Source organism: Citrus clementina, unplaced genomic scaffold (assembly GCF_000493195.1).
Source record: "Citrus clementina cultivar Clemenules unplaced genomic scaffold, Citrus_clementina_v1.0 scaffold_8, whole genome shotgun sequence".
In the NCBI taxonomy this organism is placed as follows: domain Eukaryota; kingdom Viridiplantae; phylum Streptophyta; class Magnoliopsida; order Sapindales; family Rutaceae; genus Citrus; species Citrus x clementina.
The window spans coordinates 1,062,659-1,078,133 of NW_006262022.1; the positions used below are offsets into that span (position 1 = coordinate 1,062,659).

At 34.1% G+C, this 15,475-nt stretch overlaps 2 protein-coding genes across 2 annotated transcripts; one reads left to right on the top strand and one right to left on the bottom strand.

The window, feature by feature from the left end:
- Positions 1-913: 913 nt before the first annotated feature.
- Positions 914-2,611, top strand: LOC18034301 (myb-related protein 308). The gene is made up of 2 exons (XM_006422553.2): positions 914-1,563; positions 1,792-2,611. Exons 1-2 carry the CDS (start codon positions 1,301-1,303, stop codon positions 2,450-2,452), a joined length of 924 nt encoding a protein of 307 aa, XP_006422616.1. The 5' UTR covers positions 914-1,300; the 3' UTR covers positions 2,453-2,611.
- A 7,875-nt stretch (positions 2,612-10,486) lies between these two features.
- Positions 10,487-12,893, bottom strand: LOC18035042 (proteasome subunit alpha type-7). Its single transcript, XM_006422554.2, has 3 exons — positions 12,549-12,893; positions 11,914-12,328; positions 10,487-10,922 (listed from the first exon to the last, which is right to left on the bottom strand). Exons 1-3 carry the CDS (start codon positions 12,719-12,721, stop codon positions 10,761-10,763), a joined length of 750 nt encoding a protein of 249 aa, XP_006422617.1. The 5' UTR covers positions 12,722-12,893; the 3' UTR covers positions 10,487-10,760.
- Between the last annotated feature and the right edge of the window lie 2,582 nt (positions 12,894-15,475).

Below are 15,475 nucleotides of genomic sequence, written 5' to 3' on the forward strand. Positions count from 1 at the left end.
CTCTCTCTCTCTCTCTCTCTCATATGCATGATAGTGTACCAATAGAATAAAGAGCCACAACCACCAAATGTCCATACATGTACAAAAGAAAGCCACACCACTTGTATACATAATTTCCTTTTTACCAAAATCCCACTACAACTAACTGTCTAAATAAATAAAAAGAACATCATAAAACCATATATCTCCTTGCAAGTAACTTAAATCAAAAAATTTACAACAATAGAGTATCTTAGGGAACCATCGGCTAAGAGGATCAAGTAATTTAAGTGCATATTAGTGGAGAATATTTTCTTTACAATATCTAGAAGTAGATCAAACTCACTCTAGACTTTGAAATTTCAACTAAACCATGATCAAATGAATTTAGAAGGTTTTGGAAAATTTTTAATTCGAAGTATTAGTATATTAATATACTAATACTATTCCAAAAAAAGATTTAAATAAAAGAAAGAAGAAGAAGAAGAAGAAACAACATCCCATCTTAATAGTGACACGTTTTTGTATTTATGCATGCTAAAAACAATAGATAACTACTAGTCTAGGATGAAAACTAAAAAGAATCATTTAAAGGTAAATAGAGTGGACCATAGATTCAAAAACCCGCCCAACAACAACAAGGATACAATAATACAATTAGGTAAATTAACATGTATATAATTATGGTACATGTTAATTCTTTAGTGATGAGTTGGGGGAAAGATTTTGAGAGGTAACTGAATCATTAATAGTAAAGTATATGAGTAGATAAGAGTTAATTAATTAATTGAGATTACAATTTTTACTTTTTTTAAAACAAAGAAAGAAAGAAAGAAAAGGGCAAAAGATCACACCTTGTCCTGCCTCTACATACATACTCGATAATAATTAATTAATACACAACCCTTTACTTTACACCTACCTGAAGTTTACCTTACAGTTGATGGCCCCTTATTAAATATCATTGCTGCCAATTTCATGAAAGACCCCCCACAAAAAAGACCAAAAAAATAATTTAAAAAGAGCCACCAGCCATTCCCCTCTAACCTGTCTCACCAACTCGCATCTAGAAGCATTTAGGGAGGGTCACTGCCCCCATTTTTCTTTTTCTTTTTTTCTTTTTCTTTTTTCCCCTCTCCCTCTCTCTCTCTCAATTCTATTTAGTCAACAGCCTACATATAACTACGCCTCAAGTTCTCGAAAGGGCCGGCCTTAATGTTTCAGCAAGAAAGAAAAGAACAACAACAGCAGCAGCAGCAGCAGCCAGCAAGTAGGCCTTCATTTCTGCTTCCGAGAACAGGATATAATAGGAAAGGACTAAATGGGAAGGTCACCTTGTTGCGAAAAAGCCCACACAAACAAAGGAGCATGGACTAAAGAAGAAGATGATCGCCTGATTGCTTATATAAGAGCCCACGGCGAAGGCTGCTGGCGCTCTCTCCCTAAAGCCGCCGGCCTTCTTCGCTGCGGCAAATCTTGCAGGCTTCGCTGGATCAATTACTTGAGACCCGACTTAAAGCGCGGTAATTTTACTGATGAAGAAGATGAACTCATTATCAAACTCCATAGCCTCCTTGGTAACAAGTAAGTCTTCGTACGTATGTCTTTTCTTCATCATTCTTATTATTATTTTTCCCCCAAACCTCAGACAGAACGAACAGAGAGAACTTTACTGATTAGAGGGGGGGGGGGGGGAGAAAAAGTTGACGTCTAGTCCGCAAACACAATAAGAAAAAAAAAACTAGAAACTATATATAGAAAAGAAAAAAGTTTCCAGGTTTTAATTTGGATGAATGGGTATTTTATTGATAGGTGGTCATTGATAGCCGGGAGGTTACCAGGAAGAACAGACAATGAGATAAAGAATTACTGGAACACACACATAAGAAGGAAGCTTCTGAACAGAGGGATTGATCCTGCGACACACAGGCCACTCAATGAGCCAGCAGTACCTGTAGCAGCCGCTCAAAGTGCTACTACTGCTGCTCCTGCTGATGTGGCGGCAGCGGCAGCAGCAACAACAACAACAATATCATTTTCGGCAGCAGCAGCTGCAAAGGAGGATATAAAACGAGAGAAAAGGACAATTGGGTTTGTTTGCAAAAATGAGAAACAGCCGTATCATCATCACAATCATCATCGTCATCGGCAGCAGCAGCAAGTGATCGTCAAAGAAGAAGAAGTGACGTGTCCAGACTTGAACCTTGAGCTCAGAATCAGCCCTCCATCATCTGCTGATCTTCATCAGCAGCAACCATTGATTAAAACTGGAGGAAGAAGCAGCAGCCTTTGTCTCGCTTGCAGCTTGGGATTACAAAACAGTAAAGGTTGCAGTTGCAATAATAACAACAACAATAATACTAATAGTATGATCAGCAGCAGTAACACTAGCAGCAGCAGCAGCAGCACTTGCTACGACTTCTTAGGTTTGAAATCTGGTGTTTTGGATTACAGAAGCTTGGAGATGAAATAAAATAATAATAATAAAAATCATGTAGCTGAAATTATTAATTAATTAATATATATATTTTACTTTACTTTACTTTACAATCTTACTCTAATTAATTAACTTGTATGTCTCCTTATTGGTGTTACTTCATAGTGTGTAGTTGCAAATATTAATAATGTCTACAGGTGACACCAATTTTTTTTTTTTTTGCAATAATTTTCTTTTTCTCCACTGTTGGAAAGATTTCCTATTTTTGGAATTTTCCCCCACTGCTTTAATTTTACAAGATAAAAGTTGGGGTTTGTCAGATTCCCACCAGAGAGGCAGAGAGTTTCAAAGGGGGCCGTGTTATTATTCTTATTATTATTAAGAGGATTGATTAATAATTAATCTAGCATTCGATCTCCATTTAAATTATTAATTTTGATGATTCATGCATTCATCTTTTGTAGACTCCTTTGTCAGCTCTCCGAAGTCTCGGTCCAGATATCTAAAATTAGAATGAATCAGTACTCAACTTTTTTTTTTTTTTATAAAGTACTGTACAAAATAATGGTAACTCTAAAATAACCTATTTGCATGAAATAAAAATACTCCCAAAATAAAGCATGCAATTCTTTAGTTCTTATTTTTCTATCTTCAACATGGACAAAAAAAAAAAGGCTATTATTTTGAATTGGTTTTTAATTAATTATATATGTTGATTCTTTTTCTTTCCATGTTTTGTGACTTGTAATATATTTTGTTTCTTTTTTATGCATCATATTAGTTTATTGTTTTAGGGTTTGTCCTTTATGAAGAAAAAAGTTAGATTTTTCATGGGGCAAAGGCAATGGATAAGCCGCGAGAGGATGAGAATTGATAATTGAGAAACGAGGAAGGTGATGTAAATGAAGTGGTGGGTAACCTATCTCTTCCACTTGGTCAGTCAATCAATCAAAAAGCCAAAAAAAAAGCAAAAAAAAAAAAAACAGAGAGCACAAATTGATATAAAAGGCGTGAAGAAACTAACCGGCTGCCTTAGCTCTAGCTATTAAGCTATGGTACCATCCTTCTACCAACCCAACATTTAATGATCTTTGGCCATATGAGCCAACCAACCAACCACACAATAATTTTAGATTTTGGGGGAAATTAAATGAAAAAAGCCAAAACCCTAACTAAGTTTCTAAGCGTGCGGTATGTACACATCACACACTCCTAATCCCTCCAGTTTCTAAAGCATTTTGGATTGGATTAGGTTGTTTGCTACCAACTTGAGAGGTCGATTCTCATCAATGGCATCAATTTGGTAGCAAAGAAACGGTTGGCATCACCATCCTCCATGTCTTTTCACATGATACAGAGGGCTTCTAATTCTCAACTTGCCATTGAGCAATTTCTTTTTCTTTTCTTCTTTTTAAAGCATATTACAATTTAGTAACACATACTGTCTCTAAAACTTACATAATTATAATATAATTTGAGCGTTTTATCGAAAATAACTCGAAAACTTATGTTTCATGCAAAATCTAAAGAGAATGACACTTCACAACCCTTGAGCAAATTACAAATATATATACAATGAATACAAATGAGACCTTCACATTAAAAATCGACTTTGACAAGCAAATGTAATAATTTATAACATCTCAAGTGTTATAAAGTTCATTGAACCCGAAAGGTAGCCGCAATGTATCGTACCTACATGACATTTACGTTTTTACGAATTAGGTAACAATTTTTTAAAGCCGAATTTGATGATAATTTAATAAATAAAAAAAATTAGGTAAAAAGTAAGCATTATACCGTATCAAAAGGAAATCTATGAATTTAACCTAACGAAATCAACACTTAATAAGTGTAATTAAATGTTAGTACTCACAATTTCTAACGAATCTACCTTGCCAACGTAAATAGTTGAGTTATAGTATAATATATTGGTTCAAATTACTAATAAATTCTAGAATGTAATTTTTGTAACAATGGTTAAAAATAAAAGCCAAAAAATATATATATTAAGAAAAAGAAAAAGGAGGTAGACCCAATTAAGTCCAAAATTTCTAACCACTAACATTAACTCAAGGTCTTGTCAATGGGGTCGAGTGTTGCATGGCCTTTCATTCTGGCTGTCTCCATGAACCACCATATGCTCATTATCATCATAAAAATATAAAATAAGATTGGATGTTATACCAAACTCTATATTAAAATAATTTAAGCATATCAATGAATTGTAGAATTGATTAAAACAATCGAGGAGGGAATAGTTTCTCACAATCATCCAAACAAGAAAGGGATGAACCCCCAAAAACAAAAAAAAAAAACTTTGAAAAGAAATCTCAAAACAAAAGATAACCAAGAGCAAAAGGACATGAATAGTGGCTGCTTTGGAACAAAGTTCCAAAATAAAATGGCCATTCCCATACAGAAAAGGTAGTCACTTTTCACCAATTCACCACTTTCTTTTGCTTTTTCAAAGGTGTTAGGTAGAGGCATTAGAAACTTCCATTGGATTTGGAATTTTTTTTTTTTTTTCCACACTTACTTTCCAAGAAAATTACACAACAAGGCAAGCTGTTTAGTTATATTAATAGTTGCTTCCATCTTCCATCATCCATCAATGAGATAAGAATTGTTCCTCTACTGCCTTGATTCTAACTCCTTCAACATCCACAACCAACGTGTAATCACATGCATTAGCCTTGACGTGGGCCATTTGAGTTTTCTTCATGACCCATGAATTAATATGTTCAATTGTTAACTAAATGCCTTGACCCGATGAAATATTTTATTCATTTTCATTAAAGAATAAGAAAATTGTTAATTCTACCACCTTGCTTCACATGATTTTCATAATATTTTGAGCTATATTTTTATATATATATCCTCAATTATTTTCATCAACAAAATAAGTAATGGAAGATGGTATCACATGACATGTGGATTTTGAACTTTAATTCATTGGATTTACAGTCCAAGAAGATGGTAGGTGAACCTGAACATAAACAATAAAGTTGCGAATTCCTTTCCAATATAATATACCAAAAGAACCTGAAAAAGATTGAAATAAGTATTAATTATCGAGTTTAACTCTATTCGTTTCTTGTGTAAAATTTAATTTTATCGTGCAATTCTTTCATCAATGTTTGGGAAAAATTATAGAAATAGCCTAAAATTAGGAATAATTTTTTTTAAAAAAGCTCACAAATCACTATATGTTAGTTTAGTTGCAAAAAAAATGAGCGCTTCGGTCATAAACGATCTCAAGTAATATATTGTATTAGACATGTGATTAAAAGACAATCAATATGTTGTTGGTTTACCATACAAGATTTTCAATGCGTCAAATTATACAAACGCATTTATGTATGAAATGTCAATTTTTTTTTTTTAATACTAAACGATAGTATAAATGGTAGGTGAGACAAATCGGCCTATCATAGGCTATCTAAGTAGAATTTTTCAAAATACTTGAAGGATATTTACTCATTTTTGGCCAAAAAAAAAAGATTTTCGAGGAAATAAACATGTCCGTGATATGAAAGTGAGAATGGGATGGCAGGGATGTAATTATTTGACAAAAATGAGGGCAAATAGAAGGAGGTAGTGAAAACGTCTGTATCTCACACGCTACCAACTCCACTCTTTTTGGGTGGTAGTTGGCAGCCGTCCGACGTAGGCCTCATGTGCGCGGTTGCGGCGGTGGGGCCCACGTCCTGTACCTGTCTGAACAGTTGGGCCCCACTTTCCCCCCACCTTGTTATTATAATTTTGAGATATCCAATCCGAAGCCCTCTCTTTTCTCTTTCTTATCTCCAACTGCAAAGAGAATCCCCCCACCACCTTCTTCTTCTTCTTTTTTTTTTAATTTTATTTTATTTTTTTGGAAAGGAAAAGTAATTTTCACTTCTATTTTTGGAAATTTATTTCACGAGTCAAATTTAATTAGAGTAAATTTCAACGGGTTTAGTTGTTGATTTATTTAATTTAATAGATTCAACACTTGATAGATAAATTAATTTGTGGAAAAAGTATTTATAAAGCCCCCCTTTTATTATTTGATGAAAGCAAAATGGTTATAAATTCTTATCATAATTCTTCTATCAAAAAATTCTTGATGATGATGTCATGAACCCACTAGTTGATTGGTTGCTTCTTGTCCTTTGGAAAAAAAAATTATTCCAACTGGAAAGTAGTTTGGATTTCTAAAATGAAAATGAGAGGTATATATAAATAATCAGTCTTCTTCTTTCTATTATTAATTGTTTTTAAATTTTAAAAGATAAAGATTAATGGAAGTCAAGCACATGGCTAATGATTCATTGTGTGAAGGCAATAATGCAGAAGGAAAGTCAAGCACATGGCTAAAGTAAGTATTAACTCTTTCTTCCAAGCCAAGGCTTGAAAATAAGCTAGAGAAGCCCCTCCCTCTACATTTCCCTATCTCAAAGCCTATGCATTATTGGAACAATGTTTAATGGGAACATATCAAAATTTGATATAGAAACTAAAAAATCATTTCATATTCGAAGTTTAGTAACAACTCAACCCTTACGAAATGACTTATGGGTATATTAGGTAAGACTGATTAGGCTGATTAAGAACGACAAAAGAAAAAAAAAAAAAGATAATTACATTAATTAATTCTAAGTATGCTTTTAAATTTTTTCCACCGAAAAAGAAAAATTCTACATATATACGTATGCGAGGGGAATAGATGTGCAGTTATTTATCACTTGTAAATATTTTTCAAAACACACTATATATAAAAGTTTTGTTAAATTACAATCAATATAACTTACAGCTTTTTAAACACGACAGTGAATCTCATCTCATTTTCACGTCATAAACTTTTGCAAGTGTTGCAAAGTTTGTAAGTTACATTAATTGTAACTTAGTAAAATCCTCTCTCTCTCTCTCTCTCTCTCTCTCTACACACACACACACATATATATATATATATATATAGCAAAAGAGTAGCTGGTGGCAGCGAGTTTGACAAAGTTTGGTGAGATATGAACAGGCATTACACTTACATGCATGGAAAAAAAACATAATGTCATTCATACATAGTGATAAAATTATAAATAAAACAGATACTAAATGAAGTAGGGCTAGCCTTGGAGGGCAGAGATAAGCATCAAGATTCAAGAACAAAGAAGCAGCGTGCGGATAAGGTGACTGAATGACATTGTGTGGCTGAGACCAATCAAAGTTGATCCAGTTAGGTGGGTTTCGATCGTTTGATTGATGTTGATAGATTCCAGAGTCACCATATTCATTCAGTCAAGCTTCAATTCCGTCTCTTTCAGTATTTCCACAATTTCTTGTTAAATTATTGGACCCCCCCCCCCCCCCCCAAGGCCCTAATCACTCTCACTTCTGTCATACAGAAATTAATTTATCTCCCCCCACCTGCCCTACATCTTCAACCACATTATATTTTTATTTTATTTTATTTCCTTAAGATACATGTACGCACGTACGAATATTCCTTTTTTTGTTAGTAAATACTAGCCAGCTATAGAAATTCAAAATTGAAAAAATAATTCTCAATAATAGAGGTTGAATATGAATTGTGTATTAATTTTGATGACGTTAGGGTTTGATAAAGTACATTATAAATAAATCAAAACATAATAGCAATGTAGGCCATTGGTATCAGCATATACATTAAAGTAAGATTACTAATAAAATAGGCAGTTGGTATCAGCATGTATTCATTTAAAGTAAGATATAATTATTGATTTTTTCTTATTAATAAAAGAATAAAATGACCCTGTGTACTTTAATAACCTGAGCACCTCAGGGTATACAATATCTATATGTATAAAGAGAGGGGGAAAAAAAATAGAAATCTCAACAATACAGTTGAAAATACGGATTATATATATATATATATATTAAATTAAGTGACGTTTGCGTTTGGTTAATACATGATATTTAAAAGAAAAACAAATAAAAATTATATGTATATGTATGGATTTGCTTGATCAACATATTAAAATGAGTGTATGCACATTTGTATTTTCATAACCCAAGTAGGTATACCATTTTTATATGTATAGCAAAAAAAAAAAAAAAAGAAATATCAACAATACACGTCGACTATATGTAAATTGCATTTTTATATTAATTTTGATGATGTTAGGGTTTGATTATTGCGGTCTATAAAACAGATTTAGAATTAAATAATATAAAGCTTACCGTATATCTTATATATTATAAGTCAAAATTATGGGGTTTTTTTTCCTTTTAATTAATAAAGAATGAAAAGAGCGTATGCACACGCATGTGACTAAATTTCATGATCTAAGCATATTATGAACTCACACCTAAATGCAACAATTGATGTTGAGATTGATAATTACTGATGATAGCAACCCTGTGCGTGATATTGAATCTAAACCCTTTGATGTAGTTGATTAATTATCATTAAAATATATGAGTCAACTAGAGTGAAACATAGTGTCACATTATGTAGATATTTTCATTTCATTATCAAGAGAGTTAGTAAGATTTTTCTTCACCCGCATTTAAAATTAAAAATAAAAATATGCATATGGACTTCACTCAAAAGTTAAATAAAAGAAGTATATAACATACATCTAGCTACATAGAATACTCATCCTGTCCTCCACTAATCAGAACCCTAATTTAAATTATTAAAAAAAAAAAAAAAAAAATCCCATCGGTGGAGGCAATTAATTAGTGTTTGCATGCATATCGAAAAGTAGGAAAATTTGGCAAAGTCAATAAGCTAATCATATCTCCTCTTCGTTTCTAGAATATTTTATTAACAAAAAAAAAAAATTACAAGTAATGATGATGTAGAAGAAGACCTCACATCGAATGACTACTTTTGTTGCAATTTCTATATGGGTTCAAAAAGCAACTGAATAATGACAAAATTAAGGTTGTCTTGGAAGATTGATCATGTTTAAAGTATGTCAATTACTGGTTAATATATTGCTATTAAAAATATACACGGGCGGGCATTGCATTTTCTTTCGAGCTTCGGAAACGAAATGTTAGAACCTAAGGCTTTAGTGGAGTTTATGGGTCAGAAATCGAAATGATTTGATGGCCCATGGCGGACTGCCAATTTTTCCATTTTAATTATGTCAAATCTCAAATATGCTTCGAAGATTATTTTGGAGGAGAAGGAATTCTGTAATGAAAAAAAATTGACGTTCACCATGAATAATAGTGAATTGGTGCTTGATAATGTAAAAAAATAAAATAAAATAAAATAAAATAATAATTATGTGATGATTTTTAGTTTTTACTTCCGAACCAAAAGGGCTACTCAAAAGTCTGAAGTACGTGACAGTGAAAGTCTTGCATACTGATACTGATAATATTATGTATTGCATAATGATGGTGAGCTGCCACCGCCACCACCGCAGCTACCAGAAGGCTGTGAGAACTACCATTCCCGTGACGCGTCGGCTGGCTCAGGATCAAGCAAACTCCCCTCTACCCGATTTGAGCTATCCAAATCCATTCTCAGGGCCTAAAGCTCATGTTTGCATGTACATTTTCTCTTCACTGCCATTAGGTCTACTATGTTTAAATCCATACAACTATACCATAGCCAAGGGAGTATTTTGAGTGTAGCTCAGATATCTGTGTTTATTCAGTTGAAAGTGTAAATCTATATAATTATAGTGTAGTTGGGGGTTTATATATATAATGTGTCATAGGAGTTTAATTTTTTTACAAGTAGAGTATAAAGGAGCTCTCTGAGTATAGCTCACAAGTCACAAGTCTGAACCCGACTCATACAAGAGTGGAAAAGTTCTATACAAGGACTCAAAACTCATTCCTTCCATTGTAGGAAAGAGAGTCACCATAGCCCAGGTCTGAATCATCCTGACTAATGATTTTGTTATTGGATTGATGTATGTGTGTATGTAGTATAGGCACGGTCCAGGCCCATGAAGGCTTTCCTTGGTTTTCACTTTCTAATTCACTACAAAATGTCCACATTCTGTATGGAACATTATAACCTTAGGATTCTCTACTATCCCAAACTTCGTTCTTCAGAGCTAATCACAGGATCAACAACTCACATTTGCAACTTGTATCCAAATCCTTCAATGAGATACAACATACAAATTCATGCCTTTCCACAGTCATTTAATCTCATAATCAAGGAATACATATAAGCCTACAATGGTATGCAATTTCAGGTTCAAAAGCTAAAAGAAAGACTGGTAAAACTTTTAATAACATAGAAGTACCATTGGCAAAACAATAGTGTGCCAACTTAAAAGCAGCTTTTTTGTAAGAGAAATTTGAACATGTCCACATCCTAAGAAGTCACCGATTTATTGAATCAATAACTCTAGGTTTCTTTTGGAGGGGCCTTCTTTGCAGCCTCTGCAGCAGCCTTCTCTGCTTCAATCTCAGAGACAATGGCATCGATTTCTGCTTCTTCAAGTTGCCGGAGACCATGCTCTCTCGTCATCACAGCAACTTCAATGTTCTTGCCTCCACTCTCAACAACCTAATAGTATAAGCAACAAAATGTTAAATACTATACACGTGAAAGAGATTATAGCAGTTTGTACATTTGAAAAAAAAAAAAATCACACAAAAATTCTATAGCATTATGACTAATTCTTCACTGTCAACCAAACAATCCAACTGCATGAAACAGCCGAAAGCAAATCTACCCGCTTCCAGCACCACCAACCAAAATATTATTCGTTCCAGACCCAAGTGGCTTCTTCAATCCCTGAATATAGTTGACAATCATACTTGCCAATCCACATAAGCTGCAAGCCTAGTTACTGATTCCTGCATATTTCTAGGTCGACTTTTTTCTTGATCTTTAGGGTCAGGGAAGTCTCTAAGATGGAATTTGTGGCAGGCTATGCCTCCTTAAGTTTCTTCTTTTTGGTTAGATTTATTAATTGATTTTCATGTTCAATCTTTCTCTTAACATAGAGTCCTCTTCCACCTATTACTCCAATCATTCAGTTTCCCTAAAATATTTAAATAGAAGCCAAAATATAGAAAGGAGAAAAGTTACATGTGTGATGTGAATACCCACCTCTTTACACTTAATCATATTATGTAAAGATGATGTATGTGAAAACAAGGAATGATGACGAAAGAGTTCATCAAACAAAATACAAGTTATGAACAATGAAACATTCAGTTACAAGTGAAAATCATGACAAGAGACCTCAATAATTCAGTTACCAGTTAAGCCGGTGCGTCATGAATATCTTAAAGGTTCAGCAAATACTTAGCTTATCAAACATCTAACAAGCTGAAAACTTACTTAACAATAATCTGATACCGTATCCTATATCAAAAGCCAATAACTACACTGAAATATAAAGGCCAAGTAAGTTAGGTTTTGAAAACCCTACTTAAAAGAGAATCTCATATTTACTAACACAGAAAAGTGCCATTAGATAAGACTAGTTTCATATTAGACTTACGAAGCCAAGGTTAGACACAGGCACATTCGAAAATTAGCAACTTACTTCAAGCAAAGCACGAATGGCCAACTTCACAGTTTCTTGCCCAGAGGTTTCTTTATAATTTTTCTCCAAGAACTCCCTTATTGAATTTGAGTTCCTTCCCGTGGCATTGGCTTTCCATGCTGAAAAAGTTCCCGATGGATCAGTCTGATAAAGAGACGGCACACCTGTATAGGGGTCAAAACCAACAATCAAGGTCGAAAGACCAAAAGGCCTCACCCCACCACTCTGTGTATACTTCTGCTGAAGCCCAGCAATGTACCGCGTTATATATTCAACTGTGACAGGATCCTCTACAGTAAGCCTATGACTCTGACATTCAATACGCGCTCTGTTAACCAAGACACGTGCATCCGCTTTCAGACCCGCACAGGCAAGCGCAATGTGATTATCCAATGACACAATCTTCCTCACCATTCTGTAAGCAAAAGCAATAATCAAGCAGAAGCTAAGGAGGCATGCAAATTACAATCTTATACTGATTATTGCCCCAACTATAAGATAATCAGCTATTTTCATCAAAACTAATACTACAACAAATCACTATACATTCAAAATCCGAAACTTAACCCTACAGAATCAATTCGCGCTCAAATATAACCTAAACATAATTAATTACGCGAATGTATGTTTTCTACCTGGAGTCTTGGAGCTTGACGGCTGATTTTTTCTCGACGCCGAGGACGACAATGTCGGTGCCGCGGACCCCAACGGCGGCGTTTCCTTTACGGACGGCTTCGAGCGCGTATTCGACTTGGAATAGATGGCCGTCCGGAGAAAAGACCGTGATCGCGCGATCGTATCGAGCCATTTTCTCTTCCTTTTTTCGGTCTCGAGTTTGTTTTTTATTTGAATTTGATTTTTTTTTTTTTGAAAGCTTGCGATCTGGGGTTTTGAGAAAGAGAGTCTACAAGTAGTTAGTAAAGCTTCTTGGAGGGCAAGCCAACCCAGGACTGATGCAAAAGAAACCCGATTGGATACGACACAGTTTTGAACGCTGCTTCATAACGATGTCGTTTTGTCTAACATCTCCTTTTTATTCTTAATTTTATCACCCAGGGTCAATTATTATTTATTATTTATAATTTTTCCGCGCTCCCTCCTTCCCTCCTTTCTTGCTTAAGAGCAAAATTTGATTTACAAGATTGATCGCTTAATTATTAATTCATTATAAAGTAATTTAATATCCAAGATCATGTTATAAACGAGAGATTTCGAAGTCTTATGTTTGAATCCTGATATTTATACATTAAAGTGTTCTAAAAATTAATTTGATAGCTTATGTTGATCTTTTTATTTGTTGCATTAATAAAGTTAAATATGTTTCCAGTGTGTTTATTATAGACGTGTGTTATTGAAATTAATTAATTATTTATATAATTTTATTCAATCATCCGTATTTATATTATTATTATTATTATTACTACTACTTGTTTTTGTTTATTTTGTTCAACATAAAATTAATCATCAAGAAATTAAAAACTCACCCTTATGGTGAGCGAGTTTAAAACCCATATGAATGCCAATGGGTTACGAATCCATTAACAACTCATGCGTCCAATAATATTGGGCGTCTGAATCCCTTCTGATAAGGGTTTATTTGGTTTCTCACATTCGATAAAATAGATTTTTCTCCAGTATTAAGTTATAGTTATTGTTCTAGTTGTGTCATATTAGAATTATGAAGAAGAATCTCAATTATGAGTTCCGATTGCTTTTTAATTATAAATATCGTTCTAATTGAAATATATTAATATTTAAAAAAAAAAACCGTATGAATACCTTGTCAGGTTGACTAGGTAGAGCAGGCAAATTTCAGATTATTGACCCTTTGCTTTGTAGTTGACTCGGAGTCAACTAAAATCGAGGCTCCATTCGGTGACCGAAAATGATAATGGTGTCCCGTTGCACTTTGCAATTTGCACGTATTTCAACTGAACTTTTGCGGGAAATTTACACCAATAACCATAAAAATTTTGGTTTTTTTCATCTTAACCCCCCAAACAAATTTCTATCAACATTAGCCATAAAAGAACCTTTGAGACCAAACTACCCCTCACTCTCATCTCCCTTTCCTCTTCCTCTTGCCTTCTTCTCTCCAGTTCTCTCCTAATTTCAGCATCCACCGCTTTCTTATTCTTCTCTCTCCTGTAATCTTCGTAATCGTTCGGTCTAGCGGAGTCGTACTCCTCGATTACGGTCGAAGTGACGCTGACCAATGCCGGTTGCGGCAGCGCTGCCACGTCATCGGGGGAAGGTGGCGAACAAAGAAGAATGGACTGGCGAAAACAAACACAACAAGCTGCTGTTTAATGCCGTGGAGGAATTGTCTTTGTAAAATGGCTCAATAACAATTTAGGAATGTGCTCATAATTAGTTCTGGTATCTGAGCGTTATAGCTTGATTGGTTAACAAGTCCACATGAATACATATGAGACTGTCCATCTGCTTCTCTTAAAAGTACTACAACTTTGACATCAAGGGGTTGCATGATGGCAAAACAACGAACACGTTTCATAAAATTCCATTTAAAAGTTTGGTATCACAAATCTAAAAGGTAAGTTGGTTCAAATCCCATAATGGGGACCCAGACAAAACTAATAGGAGGTTATGTAAAACTTAGAAATAAAGATTATTCACCAATCTAGAACTAGAGAATGCAGGTTGCAGTTGCAGATATTCAAGGATCAAGTGAGTTCATAGTTATTATCTATTTGGCGAAAACTTTTCTTAATCTTTAAAAGATTGGCTTAGCTCCATAATTGGTTAAATCACAAATTCTGCAACCTAGCCTATCCAATATGTCATAAGATACAGATTTAGAAGCTGATTTTATTATGATATGCACAGGGTCATTCTAAGTCGGAAAGGGAAGAATAATTGCTTTCAGGGAAGAGCTCAGTGGTCTCTCATATTGCATATGATATCAAGTCAATGTGAACTATTCACATCAGTTTACATCCAACCTGAAGTAGAAGTGTCAGGACACATGATGAACTAGTAGAAGGACCATACTAAAGTTTTTCCTTTCATATTCCTATACTTTTAATCCAAATAAAATACAGATAGCTACTTTGTTATAGCTGTATTCAAACACATATTTGACCTCTGTACAATTAAACTTCAACGAAACTCATTAGATTGGAACCAATAAGTTTGTTGGAACATCAAAGATGAGGCACACTCAAAAGTAAAAAAGTAGAATACAATAGCTACATCTAACAAGAACACATCCATTTTAAGAGAATAAGAGATAGTCTAGTGGCATGGTGCTCACACAGAAAATTCAGACCATGAATGACAATTTATGAACCACCAGCAAAGTAACTTTTCAAAGAGATGATTAATACATAGGCAAAGACAGAAAATGCAGAAAATGAATCCGAACATAAAGAACCGTGATCAAGTTCGTTTGACGACAAAATAAAGTAATGATAGGTTCAGATTATAAAAATAATGAATAATGAAAAATGACAGGTTCAGCTTCTGGAGCTTTGCTTGTTGCAGCCTGTCGCACCAAGGCTTGGTGCGACAGGCAGCTTCTGGAGCTTTGCTTGATGCTTTC

What these genes read in the sequence shown, in the direction of transcription:
- LOC18034301 (XM_006422553.2), top strand. Translation starts at nt 1,301, where the DNA reads ATGGGAAGGTCACCTTGTTGCGAAAAAGCCCACACAAACAAAGGAGCA. An exon ending in CATAGCCTCCTTGGTAACAA is followed by an intron (nt 1,564 to 1,791) that starts GTAAGTCTTCGT and finishes TTTTATTGATAG; the next exon opens with GTGGTCATTGATAGCCGGGA.
- LOC18035042 (XM_006422554.2), bottom strand. Translation starts at nt 12,721, where the DNA reads ATGGCTCGATACGATCGCGCGATCACGGTCTTTTCTCCGGACGGCCAT. An exon ending in GTCAAGCTCCAAGACTCCAG is followed by an intron (nt 12,329 to 12,548) that starts GTAGAAAACATA and finishes TTTTGCTTACAG; the next exon opens with AATGGTGAGGAAGATTGTGT. An exon ending in CCATTCGTGCTTTGCTTGAA is followed by an intron (nt 10,923 to 11,913) that starts GTAAGTTGCTAA and finishes TTATACTATTAG; the next exon opens with GTTGTTGAGAGTGGAGGCAA.